At 35.1% G+C, this 17,034-nt stretch overlaps 1 protein-coding gene across 1 annotated transcript; it reads left to right on the top strand.

The window, feature by feature from the left end:
* The first annotated feature begins 4,482 nt into the window (after window positions 1-4,482).
* Window positions 4,483-15,789, top strand: faah2a (fatty acid amide hydrolase 2a). Its single transcript, XM_051120223.1, has 11 exons — window positions 4,483-4,734; window positions 6,684-6,766; window positions 6,838-6,974; window positions 7,048-7,257; window positions 8,633-8,752; window positions 8,884-9,019; window positions 11,912-12,029; window positions 12,101-12,220; window positions 14,468-14,579; window positions 14,795-14,983; window positions 15,059-15,789. The coding sequence occupies exons 1-11, from the start codon at window positions 4,549-4,551 to the stop codon at window positions 15,244-15,246; spliced, it is 1,599 nt and encodes a 532-aa protein (XP_050976180.1). The 5' UTR covers window positions 4,483-4,548; the 3' UTR covers window positions 15,247-15,789.
* Window positions 15,790-17,034: the final 1,245 nt, after the last annotated feature.

Below are 17,034 nucleotides of genomic sequence, written 5' to 3'. Positions count from 1 at the left end.
GAGAAATGAGAATTCTGAGAAGCTGCCTTCACCTCATTGCTTTGCCCGGAGAGGCAGCTCAAGTCAAAATCAGCAAGTGAAAGACCAGGCTACTTTCAGTGGCCTTGAAGTCCTCCCGCCTGCAAATCAGCAGGTTAAAAAGCCCAAAAAAGCTCAAGTCCACAACAGTGCTGATCAATCCAGAAACCGTTAAAGTCAACTGATTGACTTCGGGTGCGGGATCTGCTGAGTGAATCTGGTTATGACATCTTCTTTGGTATGTATTATGCATCAACCCTGTAGTTTAGGATTCTCATGACTTTCCCCCACTGTTTCAAGCTTACTCATCAGACACAATGTCTTTCCTTTAGGCACAGCAGTGTACTCCCCCCCCCTGAGTACGACATGGAGGGAAGGTACCACGGGAAACCTGCTACTGTATGGTCGCTGGTAGTGCTCTTATTCACAATGGTGTGTGGACGCTTCCCAGAATCCAATGACCTGCAGATGATTGAAGATGACATCTGGCTTGAGCCTGGCTTGTCAAAGGGTGAGGTAGCAATCATTAAAACCAAGAATACCAATTGTAATTTTAAATCTTGCAAAACGGAACAAAGAAAAAATAACACTGGAATTTTCCAGAATTCCTGACAGCCAAGTCTTACAGTTTATTACACTGTTCAAGGTTATAACCTGACTCTCCCATCTCTCTCCCATTGTTCTGCGCAGATTGCTGCCATCTGATTCGATCACTCCTGCAACAGGACCCAAGTCGGAGGACTTGATTGGGGAAAATCATGTTCCACAGATGGTTTAAGGTACAGAGCCCAAAATCATTTGCTAATGAGGATATATTCACATTTTAAAAATGTTGACTTCTGATTTTTTATGAATTTGTTTTGAATTCAAATTGCTTACGTGTGGACAAAAACCCTAATTGCTGTTTTGTCTTTTGTGTGTGCATCTTCAGCCTGCCAGTGTTAGTGAGGGAAATGACAGTCAGGAGAGAAAGCAGGAAGAGTAGTCAGGGTCAGCAAGTGCAAGACCAGGCAACTGCAACAGCATATGAGAGAAGTGCTGATGGTAAATCGACTGAACATATTAGTGTAACTGGTGTGACTAGTTGTTCTCTGCATCAAAAACCTTTTAAATTAAATACAGGTATCCATTAATGAGGACTTAATGGATTACTAACGGGAATGTTTTTGTTCATGAAAAGATGACGTGTAATTAATTACTATAATTTAAAATGCTCACCATTATGCATTATGTCAAAATCCTTTTGAAGTTCGATTATTCTTGGACGTGTTAAAACATTTCAACGTAGTTGAAACCGGAAGGACAACAGAGGTTCTGGCAGCGCTCGGTTGCATGACTCCTGTCAAAGTACACCCTCAAAATCCAGGAATCCAGGAACAGTACCATCAGGCTGTTAGTTTTGATGAGGAAGATGAGAAGCCTGGGAAAAAGAGGAGGAGGAAGGATAATGCTGAGAAGGTGTCCTCTCTACTTGTCTTTGACCTGAATGGGAGCACAGGTCAAAGTCAGGCTCAGGAAGCGCAGGACCAGGCTCCTGTGCTGTTACATGAGCAATGCACTGAAGGTAAATCAAAATATCCTTGTTTTGCAACAATAATCATAATCGTAATCATAATATGAGTATGTAATATTTAATTATTATTTTATTGAACCATGTTTTTGATTAATGTTTTCTACTTTAGATCACAATCTTCAACAGGACGTTGATCGTGGTCTTTAGGAGGCTCTTTCTAGTGGATTTGAAGTCCCCCCTCCAGAAAATCAGCAGAATATTTTGAGACGGTATGAAATCGTCAGAATGCTTGGTAACGGAGGATTCGGCACCGTCTATGAGGGAAAACACTTAGAGAATGGCCTTGAGGTATTGTTATTTTACAGTATTTAGATAGCAAATAGGTTTTTTTCTCTTGGTGTATACTATGTCCACTAGTTACTGGCATGTTTTAAATTTACACTACCTTCCAAAAGATTTTTTTAAGATTTTAAAATGTAAATTATTCCTGTGATTTCAAAGCTGATTCTTTAGCATCATTACTCCAGTCACATGATCCTTCAGGAATCATTCTAATATTCTTATATGCTGTTTAAAAAAATGTATTATTATTATGTTGAAAACACCTTAGTAGAATTTTTTAGGTTTCACTTTCTTTGATGAATAGAAAGTTCAGAAGAACAGCATTTATCTAAAATATAAATCTTTTGTAACATTATAAATGTCTATATCATCACTTTTGATCAATTTAAAGCATACTTGCTAATAACCATTCATGGTTTAGGCCATGAGTTTCCCCAGTCTTTCTTCAGCCAGCTTAGTGTCTGGTGGGCTGACGTGAGTGGTCATCCCTCTACACCTGGTGGTGTCACCTGTCATTGTGGTACCAGAAGCTCCTCTCGTCTCAGAGGTTCTTTTCAAAGTCGTTCCTGCCATAGCAACCCCAGAAGTTTCTGCATCGGCTGGTCGAGAGGTTCCTGTCTCAGGCTCTCAGCTGTGTGGCCTCATCATGCCTTAGCATCTTGTAAGGCTCCCAAGCCCTGGTAGCATCTGGCGCCTTGGCTTGAGGCAGTAATATGTGCATTTGGCAGTATTGCTTGCTTATGTGGTGGCCACATACAACAGAGAAAACAGGACATTGTAGTTATTGTACAATTGCACATTGCATATATATCTAAATATTGTATATATTAACTGCATAACCATGTACTACATGTTGTATACAATGTATACAATTATTTTCATGTATAATAAAAATATAAAAATCCTTTTTACTCTGTTATATTTCTGAGTGATTATATACAGTTAAGGTCAAAAGTTTACATACACCCTGAAGAAACTGCACAATGTTAATTATTTTACCAAAATAACAGGGATCATACAAAATGCATGTAATTTGTTTAATTTAGTACTGGCCTGAATAATGATATCTGTGTGATATTTCACACAAAAGATGTTTACATATAAAAAATAAATAAATAATAAATAAATGAATTAATTAAAATAAAATAGTTGAATTCACTGATGCTTCAGAAGAAAACATGATGCATTCAGAGCTTTGAATTTAAAGACCAGGGTAAATTTAACTTATTTTGTCTTCTGGGAAACATGTACAGTAAGTATCTTCTGTAGCTTCTGAAGGGCAGTACTAAAAAAAAAAGATATTTAGGCAAAATAAGAAAATTGTACATATCTTCATCCTGTTCAAGTTTAAACCCCTGGCTCCTTCTAAAGCATCAGTGAGCATTTGAACCTTCTGTAATAGTTGCATATGAGTCCCTCAGTTGTCCTCAGTGTGAAAAGATGGATCTCAAAATCATACAGTCATTGCTGGAAAGTGTTCAAATACACAAAAATGCTGAAAAACCAAATAATTTGTGGGACCTGAAGGATTTTTCTGAAGAACAGAGGGCAGTTTAACTGTTCAGGACAAACAAGGGACTCATGAACAACTATCACTAAACAAAAAACAAACAAAAAACAGCTGTGAATCATTCAGGTAACAACACAGTATTAAGAATCAAGCATATGTAAACCTTTGAACGGGGTCATTTTTATAAATTCAACTATTATTTTCTCTTGTGGACTATATGTAAACGTCCTTTATGTAAAAAAAAAAAAAAAAAAAATAAAAAAAAAAAAAAGTAAAATATCTGATTCAGGTCAGTGCTAAATAAAAAATAACATGCATTTCATATGATCCCTCTTATTTTGGTAAAATAATGAACATTTTGCAAATTCTGCAAGGTGTATGTAAACTTTTGAACTCAACTGTATATACATATTAGCATAGCTTATACCAGTGTCTCCCTCATCAGTAACACCCTCATCAGTCTACATAATCTTCATAATACAGCTACTAAAATAATATTCTACATATTGGGTTGAATTAGCATATTTAGTCTAAATAAATTATCTTTTTCTTTTTTATCACAAAACTTGTGCTGGTTAAAAATTTCACTTGCTGTAACTCCAATCCAAATTCCAACTCAGTGTAAGTAACTGTAAAAAAGACAAATCTTAAAAGTTTTGAGTAAAATGATCTGCATTTAACAGATTATGGTTAGATTTATTTTGTAATTAAATTACGTAACTCCATTACATGTAGTTACTCCCCAACACTATAGTACACAGTGTATGTCTTAGATTCAATATACAGTATATATCGTAATATTGCTTTGAATCAAAGACATTTGCCTTGTTTTAACCCATTCCTACCAGTTATTTCAGGATCTTGGTGCCTCTTTACTATAAACACAGAATGAGATCAGCAGTAGACAAAAACCAGGCCTCCTCAGCGCTTAACCTGGCGCTCTTCAAACGATCACCCTCGAGTAGCTTATATAGACATAAGAAGCATAATCTCAGTGTAGTTTGTTTAAACTTCTGAATAATGCATGACTTTGTAACATTAATCTCCAGGCATCCAACTGCAAGGATTCAGTAACACCGCTCTGCATGTAGAGGGCAGTAAAAAGCTCATTCCGGTTTCACTTTGAAACTGAGCTGCGTACTGGAGTCATTGCTGCTCATTGACGATGGCTTTGACCCGGTTCGAGCGGTTTTTGGGGCGGTTGCTTCGAGCTGTGGTTTGGATTTTATTCGCCGCTTTTAAGTTATTTGCACCGCAGCAGAGGCATGGAGTTTCGCGACTCCCACCCATCACTAACCCACTTCTGCTGCTCTCAGCGATGCGGCTTGCCCGAAAGATTCGTCGGAAAGAAGTAAGATGTAAATAAAAACTGCCTAGGCTTTATGGCTTGATAAATGTAATCAACAGCATAACCGTAATGACATGTTAGTGACTCTTTGAGTCACGCTACGGTAAAGATCTTATTTTACAGCCCTCGTGAGGAAGAGATGCGACAAGGTGAATTGTAATGAATGCTGGGAGTTGTAGTTGTTTCAACACGGTTTCTACAGTTTTAGAGCATAGTTTAATAACATAATAGTTTGTCTTCTAATCATAGCTCTTTTTAATGTAGGTAATCGGACTGAGGCTCGTATTTGCATTGGCACACTAGTTTAGATGAGTTTACGAGTTTCCAAGGTTGTTCAAAGTTCAGAAGTAGTTATGAAATCAATAGCTATATTGTTTAGGGTCTCCTATAGGCGTGTGTATTAAACCTTTTATTTAGTTTGAAAATCAGATGATATATCTGTTACTTTCAATTCCTTTAAAACAAATAATTGTAGTGTTAGATATATAACAGTTTAAAAAAAGTAATATTTAATAATATATAGTAGGTACTTTTTTTAGTCAGGGAAAAAAAACATATTTTAGTATAGTGTATTATAGTGTAGTATACTGGGCTTGTCCAATAATTATCTAACAAGCCACACCATCAAAATGTAATAGTTTTTTTATATAATAAAATAATAAAAGCTAAATAAATAAGCTTTCCATTGATGTATGGTTTGTTAGGATAGGACAATATTTGGCAGAGATACAATTATTTGAAAATCTGGAATCTGAGGGTGCAAAAATAATAAAAATAATAATAAAATCAAAATATTTAGAAAATCGCCTTTAAATTTGTCCAAATGAAATTCTTAGCAATGCATATTACTAATCAAAAATTAAATTTTAATATATTTATGGTAGGAAACCTACAAAATATCTTCATGGAACATGACCTTTACTTAAAGGAAAAGTCCACTTCCAGAACAACAATTTACAGATAATGTACTCTACCCCTTGTCATCCAAGATGTTAATGTCTTTCTTTCTTCAGTCATAAAGAAATTATGTTTTTTGAGGAAAACATTTCAGGATTTTTCTCCATATAATGGACTGGTATGGTGCCCCGAGTTTGAACGTCCAAAATGTAGTTTAAATTTTTCGGTTTTTCGGTTTCGGTTTCAAACGATCTCAAATGCGGTTGTAAACGATCCCAGCCAAGGAGGAAGGGTCTTATCTAGCGAAACGATTGGTTATTTTCATAAAATTAGTACAATTTATGTACTTTTTAATGTCAAACGCTCGTCTTGTCTTGCTCCTCCCGACCTCTGTTTTTTCTCCGGGTCATGACAGTTAGGGAATGTCGAAAAATTCCCATCTCATGTTCTCCCTCGACTTCAAAATTGTCTTATATCGCTGTTTTACCTTTTTTGTTAAGGGTGCAGCGATGAAGGATGATTTTGAAATGATTTTTGAAGTTGAGGGAGAAAATACGATCTGAGTTTTTCGACATACCCTAACCGTCTTGAGCCAGAATACACAGAGTTCAGGGAGAGCAAGGCAAGACGAGCATTTGAGATTAAAAAGTATTTAAATTGTATTTTTTTTAATGAAAATAACCAATCGTTTCACTAGATAAGACCCTTCTTCCTTGGTATTCAACCACATTTAGGATTGTTTAAACTGCATTTTAGAAGTTCAAACTCGGTGCACCATATCAGTCTATTATATGAAGAAAAATTCTAAAACACAATTTCTTTACAACTGAAGAAAGAAAGACATGAACATCTTGCATGACAAGGAGGTGAGTACATTTTCTGTAAATTGTTGTTATAAATTGTTAGATACATGATTCACAGTAAACCTGAACGAAGTTTTCAGTCTGCATTTTTCCATGTTTTGTCTTTCAGCTAAGTACCCACACCCATTTTTATGTCTTTTGCTGCATTATGCAGTCTAAACATCTATTGATTTTCTTCCGATTTGTCTCTAGGTAACAAGTGTTGAAGTGGTCCAGGCCTACATTGACCGCATTCAGGAAGTGAACCCACTTATCAATGCCATGGTCAAAGACAGGTGAGTTCATTCAGGGGTAAAATCAACCTACTATTCATTCTGATTCTAAAAGCACATTCTCATTTCTTCAGGTTTTCTGCAGCGCTTCAGGAAGCTGCCCACGTTGACAAACTAATAGAGGAGGAGACGGGAGGAGAGGAGGTGTTGGAAGATAGACTACCTCTGCTTGGAGTACCCATCACTGTTAAAGAGGCCTTTTCCCTGCAAGGTATGTTATTTTTGGCAAGCCCTTCTTCTTTCTGATGTCTGTAGGATGACACTTTTTGTTTTCTCCCTAACAGGCATGCCAAACTCGGCAGGGCTGTTGACCAGACGGGATCTGGTTTCAGGAGCAGATGCCCCATCTGTTGCACTGTTGAAGAGGGCAGGAGCGATTCCACTTGGTGTAACTAACTGCAGTGAGCTCTGTATGTGGCTAGAGTCCCACAACCACCTCTATGGGATCACTAACAACCCCTATGACTTTGAGAGAATTGCAGGCGGCAGCTCAGGTCATTTTTATACACGTGTACACATCCTGACACTTTAATCATAGTAAAACTGACAGAAACATCCAACCCACAGTCACTCTTATTTGAAAATCTCTGTCATTTTAACTTAAATGAAAAAAAAAAAACTTAACTACACACAAAATATTAGTTAAAAATGTAATCAATAAATACTTCTTACCCCTAAAGTATTGAATAGTTTAAAAAAAGTAAACAATAATGCACACTCACACAAGGTTAAGAGTCATGTTACAGGCTTTCTGTGGGTCTTAAAGGGATAGTTCACCCAAAAATGTGAAATCTGTCATTAATTACTCACCTTCATGTCATTTCAAACCCATAAGACCTTTGTTCATTTTCAGAACACAAATTAAGATGTTTTTGATGAAATCCGAGAGCTTTCTGACCCTGCATAGACAGCAATGCAACTGACATATTCAAGGCCCAGAAAGGTAGTATAGACATTGTTAAAATAGTCATGACATCAGTGGTTCAACTGTAATTTTATGAAGCTACAAGAATACTTTTTGTGCACAAAGAAAATAACAACCAAAAAATTTTTTGGGTAAACTATCCCTTTAAAAAGGTCTTAAGTCTTAATTTGTTCTTCCACAAATCCCTTTTTAAGTCCTTAATCAGAGAAGAATGTATTAAATTCATTTAAAATATCTATTAGGTATGAAGAGGTGTTTTCACTTTGAATTAAGTCAATTTTTTAAACCCAGAGGCAGATACTTGCTTTTGTTTAAATCATAAACACACCTCATTTTAATCAATTTTTAAGAAAACAGGACTTCTTATGTCTTTTTGCTTTTCAAATGTATCTTCATTTATAAATCTTTAGACATTTACACCTGAAAACAAGACACAAGTAATAATGAAGGACATCCTTTTTGCAGTGTGATCAGAAGGTAGAGTAAAAGTTATTTTAACTCATTCTAGTCAAGCTTTTTTCCTGTAAAATGAATCGAAAAGTGAGATATATTCCCACATTTACAAACATTCCCACATTTACTTACATTTTTTGTACTTGCTCTTTAAAAGGTCTTTAAAAAGTCTTAAGTTAATCTTCATAAAACCTGAAGAAACCGTATTATTAGCAGCCTAATAAAAGCTTTATGCTTTAAAGCTATTGAGCTGGTTGCCTCATGGGGGCTGACCAGCCAAGGCATACAATATTCACTGTATCTCTGCAGTCCTGCTTCTATCGGACACTTTTGCTCACAGAATAAATGAATAATGGCTGACTATGAATAGTTCACTCCATTTTTACAACAGCATCTGTAACTGAAATCTATTGACTTTGCAGTAGAAGTCCAAGAAGACTGCCAGCGCAACATAAATAAGAATTAATAATGGTTAATGATCTCACTTGTAGGAGGTGAAGGCAGTATATTGGGTGCTGGCGCCTCTGTGATTGGAATTGGGTCAGATATTGGGGGAAGTATCCGTATTCCATGCTTTTTCAATGGCATCTACGGACACAAGCCATCAACAGGTAAGAAGAATGGGTGCAGTTTTGTGCATATGTTGGCACAAATGAAGTGCATGTTTTTATTTATACTTCATGCATTGTAGTAATGTTGACTAAGGTTTTGACACAAGACACAAATTACTCTCTACATACAGGTATCGTAAGCAATGATGGTCAGTATCCTCCCGCTTCTGGACTGCAGATGGGATTTCTGTGTACAGGACCTATGTGCCGCTATGCAGAGGATCTGATTCCCATGCTAAGCATCATGGGAGGACCCAATGCAAATAAGTAATATACGATGCTATTTACAAAATAAGTCATAAACTGAGAAACCTTTGATATTTTGACATAGAAGAGGTCATTAGACTATGAAAACATTCTGTAAGTTTCAGAACTCAAAACTTTCTTGTTAGTCTAAAAACAGCTTATATTGGAGCCACAATGACAGATTGTGGAATGTGCTACTTTGATGTTATAGTGTGGCTAAACACCGCCTCGGCAGAAAAAGATCAACACCTGCTTCTACAGTACTGTGCAAAAGTTCTAGGCCACTAGTATTTTCACCAGCTAAAAATGGTTTAAAGTAAGTTATTTCTATCTTTTGCTGTAGTTTGTCAGTAAAAAATATCGGTTTACATTTCCAAACATTCTGTTTGCCATTAATTGTAATAATATAGTGAGATTTTTGTTCGCACAAGGAGTCTGACAACAGCCAGTGCTCCACACTGAGATCTGATCTCACCATCATCCAGTCTGTCTTTGGAATGACATGAAGAAACAGAAAAACTGAGACAGACTAAATCCAGAAGAACTGTGGCAACATCTCCAAGATGTTTCAAGTAACCTACCTGCAAAGCTACCTGAAAAACTATGCACAAGTGCACATAGGGCAAAAGCTGCTTTAAACGCAAAGGATGTCACATCAAATGCTTATTTATTTTAGTTAATATAAGTTCATTAATAAAGAAAATCTATTTCTGACATTGTTTTTGACAGCATCCTCATTTTATGTGCCTAACTGCCTAAAATGTTAACAGTACTGTAGCTTTGTAGGTATAGGACTCTTAAAGCATCTTGGAGATGTTGCCACAGTTCTTCTGGATTTAGTCTGTCTCCGTTTTTTCTGTTTCTTAAGACAGACTGGATTGAATGATTGAGAGAGATCAGATCTCTGTTTGCACAAGGAGTCTGACAACAGCCTGTGCTCCATACAAAAATCTCACTGGATTATTATAATTAATGGCAAAATGAATGTTTAGAAATGTAAACTGTTATTTCCTACTGACACACTACAGCAAAAGACCGACTTTAACTGACTTTAAACCATTTTTTAGCTGATGAAAATACTAGTGGCCTAAGACATGAAGCATAAATAACAAGAGGCGAACAAAGGTTCACTAGGGATGTGACGAAATCTCGTGGCAATATCCTCGCAAAACGTTTTTACATCTTTAATCCTCAAAAAGATCGAGATGGATATCTCGATTCAAACACCGACGCAATCTTATTCCTGAATGACTATGATTTAGCTATGTCTATTATGACAATATTAAAAAAAATATTAAAAGCATGTTTTGTCGTTGCCCATGTTAATGAGTCAGAGGGTTGGCCATCATCACACTTCCAATGTGAACCTGTCATTCACTGATATAGGCGGCGACAAAACACGCTGCACACGCTCCACTGACGTTTACCATGTGAAACAGGTGTTAAAGACGTTAAAATCTGCATTCATACTGCTACTGATCCAGAAACAGCAACACAAACAGTCTTTTCAACCACATTATAATCATTATTTCGGGGTTACAGACATTTAAATAACAGAAGTACTGGGCTAAAAGTTTATAGTTTGTGTATAAACACTCATTGCCTACAGTAGCGATCAAAACGAAAGTATCTTAACACTAGTATGTATTGTAACGCTTATCTTCTTCCGCTAGGAGGTGGCGACAACTGCCCGTTTAAAAAAAGTATGTCATTGAATCATTCATTCAGGAGATTTCAATAGTCAAACAAGTCTTAATGAATTGAGACACTGACTGATTTTGTTCAAATGAATATGTTTTTGACTTAATATTTTGTCGGAACCACTAGTAAATTACGTTATTTTGTTTAGTTTTCTAATTGTTTTTCTCCAGAATCGTGAGAGAATCATGGTCTCTAATTTATTAAAAACAACTGGGATTCTCAATTTATCCAGAGTCGTGAAGCTCATTTAAATATTGTTTATTACTGCATATAATTCATTAAAATGAAAGTTTAATTTCATAAAGTTCAAAATGCACCTCCATTTTTTTGCATTTTGTCTTTATCAGTTGAATAAAAGACTACTGTCCTTATACATTTCATCATTGAGGATTTCTTTAAAAAAGTTGAAAAATCTTGTCTTGTCTCGTCTCGTCTCGTCTCGTGGGATAAGTGTCTCATCACACCCCTAGTCTACACAGAAATCAAACAATAAAGATGGCTGCAAATACAAGATGCTGTGCAGTGCCAAGTTGTGGAAAAACATTTTTTGCTTGCCTTCCTTTTGATCCCAAGGTTAGGAAAGAGTGAATAAACTTTATTTTTAATTAAGTTCACTTCCGTTTACTTCTGAGTCTACAATCTCATTTTTTATTTATTTTACTATTTTTTTGATGTAAAAATCTTAATACCGGTTACATTAAAAGGGGTTCTAAGAGAACAGTACAAATTAATAAAAAAGGCAGTTCATGACCCCCTTAAGTGTTTTTGAAAACATTAGTCTGTTATGCTCGCCAAAGCTGCATTTAACTAAAATACAGTGAAACAGAAAATACTGTGAAATTTCACACACATTTATGCACTTATCAGACCCTTTTATCCAAAGCCTCTTAGAAGAAAGGTCTTACAGCAATTTGTCAAAGAGCCAATATATGTAATATGTAATACGTAATACACAATGTCAAGTTCATTATACAACTAGATTAGGAAGCAGGGTAGAAGAAATGCAGAGAGTGTAGTGTGTGTGTGTGTATGTATGTAAGTGCACTGGTTAAGAATGTGGAGTGGATCTTTTGAACAGTAGTGTTTTGGAATTATATTTTGTATAATTGTTTACCTTGCAGCATATTGTATAGGGTGGTTTTTAGTAGACCACTATTAGAAATAAATCCTAAATGATGAATTCTCTTTCTGTCTGTCATTCACTCCTGGTAGATTGCGTCTCTCTACTGAAGTAGATTTGAAAAAGCTGAGGTTCTTTTCTGTTCCCCACAATGGAGGTTCTCATTTGGTCTCTCCAGTTGATGCACAGCTGCTTCAGGCACAAAAAATGGTAAGTGAGAGTGTGTGGATTGGCTTCATTCAAATTATATATCTCTCATATTGGGTTTTTGTGTTTTTTAGGTAGTCCAACGTTTAGAGGCAGACCTTGGAGTCAAGGTTCAAGAGCTGTTTATCCCTCAGCTCAAATACTCCTTTCAGATCTGGGGAACTATGATGGCCTCACCTGGCAAGGATGGAAAGGTGGGTTTTTTGCCATTATAATTTCACATGCTCATCATGTATAACATTGAATATATTGAACAGATAAAAATGAGTGCTCTCAAAATTAGGGCGTTAACGCAGGTGGTTAATTTTCCAGTTTAACAGTGTTAAAAATATTTAGTGCAGGGGCGGAGCTGGGGTTGGCCACCTCACTTACAACTGCTGCTTCTGTCTTTTTTTTTTTCTTAGTCTCAGAATGTCTTTACGACCACATCAAATAGGAGACTTTTCAGATGTGCACTCCAATATCACACAAAGTCAAACAAACGCAGGTCATATGTCAGTAAAAACTAATTTTCCGTTACACTGTGTGCATGCACAAATGCGGTGGCGCACACTGTAGCCTGTGTCATTTCATATTAAAGTGTGAATAAAACTATGAGCATGCGTGTCATCCACTTAGCTCTTAAAGGAATAGCAGCCAAATAACCTAAAAACCCAGCTGCTGTGATGTCTATTAATCAAAAAACAAGAAAAAAGAGGAAATCAATAACTTTGTATCTTTTTAAGGATTCATCTATATTTAATTTAGAATTTAGTTTTGGTTACTTTATTCAATTTCTGTATATTTCCTACTTGCTGAAGGGCACATGTAAATAATGGGTGTACGTGAAGATTGTTTTAGGTTCACTTAAATTAGAAGCTGTTATTTTTTAAAAAGTCTAATAAATGTTACAACTAATAGTTCTTAAGTATACTGTAATGTTGAATGGCTATAGTCAATGGTTAAATATTAGGAAAAAAGGAATTTCCTAGCGAATCAGTAATATTAGTTTCAGTGATACTCACCTTAAGTATAAAAAAATATACTTATATAGTCTTTATGTTGTTTCTACATTAATTTGAAGATTATATGTGAAATTACTGCAATATAAAACTCTATGTTAAAAATGTTAGGTGGAAATAATCAAAATTAATTGTGATTCATTTCAGAAAAAAATGAGCAATTAATTTTTTTTTTTGACAGCACTAATAAAAATACACAGATATAATGGATAAAATATAAAACTGGAAAAAAATAATAAATCTTTTTTAAACATGGAAGTGATATTAAAATAGAGTAAATTATAATTAAATTCAGATTTCTGAGATTAACCAGAGCATATTGTGAGTTATTATTTTTTATATACATACTTCCTTAATATAAGCATATCTTTTTTTATTTTGTATTAGGGATGTAACAATATCAAAAACTCACAACACGATAATATCACAATATAAAGTCCATGATACATTATTGCAATATTAAAAAAAAAAAGACAAATGAAGACTTGGAAAAAAAAAAAGATTTTAAAGTTAAATTCTTCTATCTAATGCACTTTGAGAATTTAAAATTAAGAGCTCCAAGTCCAACCCATGTTCCTAAGAAAACTTAAGTCAGGAAAAAAAAAATCAGTGAATTGACTTGTACCTGAACTTTAAAGGGGACTCAACGCTTTTTTATTTGTAGTATACTGTCTCAGTCTAAATTACATCCACCCTGGTGTTTTAGAAGCCGAACAAATTAAAATATATTAAAAATATAGATTCATAGGTATATTATTTTTGCTTTACGTTACAGCAGGGAAATTACAATACTTATTTCCTAATTTCTACACTTGAAAGAGATATTTTGAATTTGGACTGGGGTAACATTACCCATTTAAACCACTAGCTGTCAGCAATTCATACTGCAATTTTTAAGCTTTTATTTTGATGGAAAACTCTGACTTCAGTGAAAACAGGCTTACAAAAATGTGTCTCACTACAAATCTAATGAAATGCTGTAATCATCTGCCACGAAAATAACGCATATCTGGCAGCAGTTGCGTTCTCAAACGTGTGCTAAACTTACAGCGCATGCAATAAATGAGTTCACTGCATTCACTGTGAACTGAGCCGTTCTGATGCGTGAAAAACATTGGCTTATGCGCTTCACTTTGAAATGTGCAGTCTTGATGAAAGGATTAAGCCATATTGCACTTTCGGTTTTAGTTGACAGTCGAAGCATAATAGCCCAAAACACACCTTTAAAAACCTTTTATGTTAGATTTTTTAAACACTTTTTCCCAGAAGTCCTGTATCGTTTCATATTGTCATGTGACCATGATAATATCAAGACAGTTTTGCTATTGCGACACAACGATATTGATAATATTACATCCCTATTCTGTATGTTAGGGTACTGCATAACATGAATGATGAATTTTTTTATCAGATTGTTTTGTCATTTTTTCCCAAACTTAGCTTCCCACCACCTTTGCAGAGCTAATGAGTGAAGGCGGGAAGAAGGTTTGGCCTGTCTGGGAGCTGTTTAAGTGGTTTCTGGGATTTTCTTCTCATACCGTAGCAGCAATAGGTGTGTGAAAGAGAAAATGAACTTTTGCACTTTTAACTGTGATTAACTGAATTCTCTTCCACCCATGTCTTATTAACTTTTTTGGTGTGGGATGCAAATCAATGTTGGCAATGTCTTCTAGTGATGAGGGTTTCCAGATTCTCAGATTCTGTTTTTCTGCCAGTTTTTATTGTATCTGAAGATAACACATGTTCCTTTCCTTCTATCATTCTTAGGTCTGGCTCTAGTTGAGCTGTTCCAAAGTTCCCATCCATCTCCATTCATTCTACAGCAGAAGGAGAGTCTGCAGCAGGAGCTGGAGGAGTTGCTGGGCACAGATGGAGTACTGCTATACCCCTCTCATCCCCAGATCGCCCCTAAACACCACCACCCAATTTTCACACCCTTCAACTTCTCTTACACTGGTAAGTGTAATTACTCATGATCTACTTATTATGGACCACTATGTTTTGGGCTATAATTGGCTCTGTTTTCTGCAGGTATCTTTAATATCCTTGGGCTGCCGGTGACCCAGTGTCCATTAGGGCTGAGCGAGGAGGGTTTGCCCCTGGGCGTACAGATTGTGACAGGTAAATTACAGGACCGTCTCTCTTTGGCCACTGCCCTCTACCTGGAAAAAGCCTTTGGTGGCTGGAGAGAACCAGGCAAGACAACAGCCAAGCCTTAATTCCACCTCATGCATCTGCAACAACAGGACCACATGACAACAGCACATACTGTACCACATATACAGCATGTGTAACCATCCAAAGCTTAATTACATTCATTCTCTCTGTAAGCACAGAATGCATTTTACATTAACCGACATGTTTTAGAGGGCTGCATTTGTGTTTACCTATATGTAAACGTGGTATTACTTTATTTCATTAATAAGAAATGAAATGGATGCTGGATCCAGAACAAAAATGAGAGATATTTAAATGAGACATCTATTAATTTTATAACTATGTGAGAAATACTGTATTTAATTTCATAACAGTACTTTTTTTTTATTTAATGCACTGTAACTTAGATGTTTGAGCAAGCATTTGTACTGTTTCCTCTTAACCCTGTTTTCAAGAGCAGGCTCTTTCTTGTGACAAATCTATTTAATCTTCAGAATATCCTTTGCCATAAGCAGGTTTCGGTGTTTTAGAAGGAAGATGTTTTGTTGTACTCAAAGGGCATAAAACAATCATCTAGAAGTAAATATCAAGCTGGGGCATTTAAATGCTGGGCATTGGCAGTTTTTTTTGGCCTTTATTACTCATATTTTGTTGTTGATTTCTCTGAAAAATGTGCTGACGTATTAAATAATGTGCCTAAAGCAGTAACAATTAAAAAAAAACAACAACACTTTTGATGTGACTTTCCCAAATATTAAGTGTTATACTTGTCTTAGTATATTTTTAAATTTTCCTAATAAATGTGTCTAAATTCTCAGCAGCATTAACATACATAATCAGCATGTCCTAAAATATATATCATTAATTTATTATTTTTGAGATTTGGAAAGAACATTGCATGTATTTATTAATTTATTATGTAATTCTAAATGGATCATGAATAAAGTCAGATAAGGGGCAAAATCTGTTGGATATATTTAAATGTCACTCAAATTCACCTCTTAGGTTTAAACAATAAAACAAAAGCTTTGATTAAAAAAAAAACATTGTTAAATGTGTCAAGTCATACGTTTTTGAACAGTAATATTTGTAATTTTTCACAAGCAGTCTCTTATGCTCTCCAAGTCTGCATTTATTTGATCCAAAGAACAGTAAAATCTTGAAATATTTTTACTATTTAAAATAACTGTTTTCTATTTAAATGTATTTTAAAATGTAATTTATTCCTGTGATTTCAAAACTGAATTTTTAGCATCCTAACTCCAGTAACATGAGTTTATTGACTTTATTATCACTTTTGATCAATTTAAAGCATCCTTGCTAAAAAAATGATTCATTTCTATCATTTCTTCCCACCCAAAAAAAAAAAAATCAAGCTTTTAAAATGGTATAGTGTATAATATAAATGCAGATAAATGCTGATCTTTGAATCTTTCTATTCATTGAAGAGTCCTTAAATTGAGTTCAGAAATGTACTCAACTGTCTTATTTATAATATTATTAATAAAAATGTTTTTTTGAACAGCAAATCAGCATATTGGCAAGGATCATGTGACACTGAAGACTGGAGTAATGATGCTAAAAATTCAACTTTGGAATCACAGGAATGATTTTAAAATATATGTAAAAAGAAAGCAGTTATTTTAAATAGTAAAAATATTTCACAACATTACTGCCTTTTCTGTAATTTGAATGAAATAAATACAGGCTTGGTGAGCAGAAGAGACTTCTTTAAAAAACATTACAGATCTTACTGTTCAAAAACTTTTGACTGGTAGTGTACATGATATGATCCCTAAAAAAATATAGTGGTGTAACCATAAATTTAATACAGTTGTTTAATGTAGATA

Source organism: Labeo rohita, chromosome 1, assembly GCF_022985175.1.
Source record: "Labeo rohita strain BAU-BD-2019 chromosome 1, IGBB_LRoh.1.0, whole genome shotgun sequence".
In the NCBI taxonomy this organism is placed as follows: Eukaryota; Metazoa; Chordata; class Actinopteri; order Cypriniformes; family Cyprinidae; genus Labeo; species Labeo rohita.
This window is presented reverse-complemented; position numbering and strand designations above follow the sequence as displayed.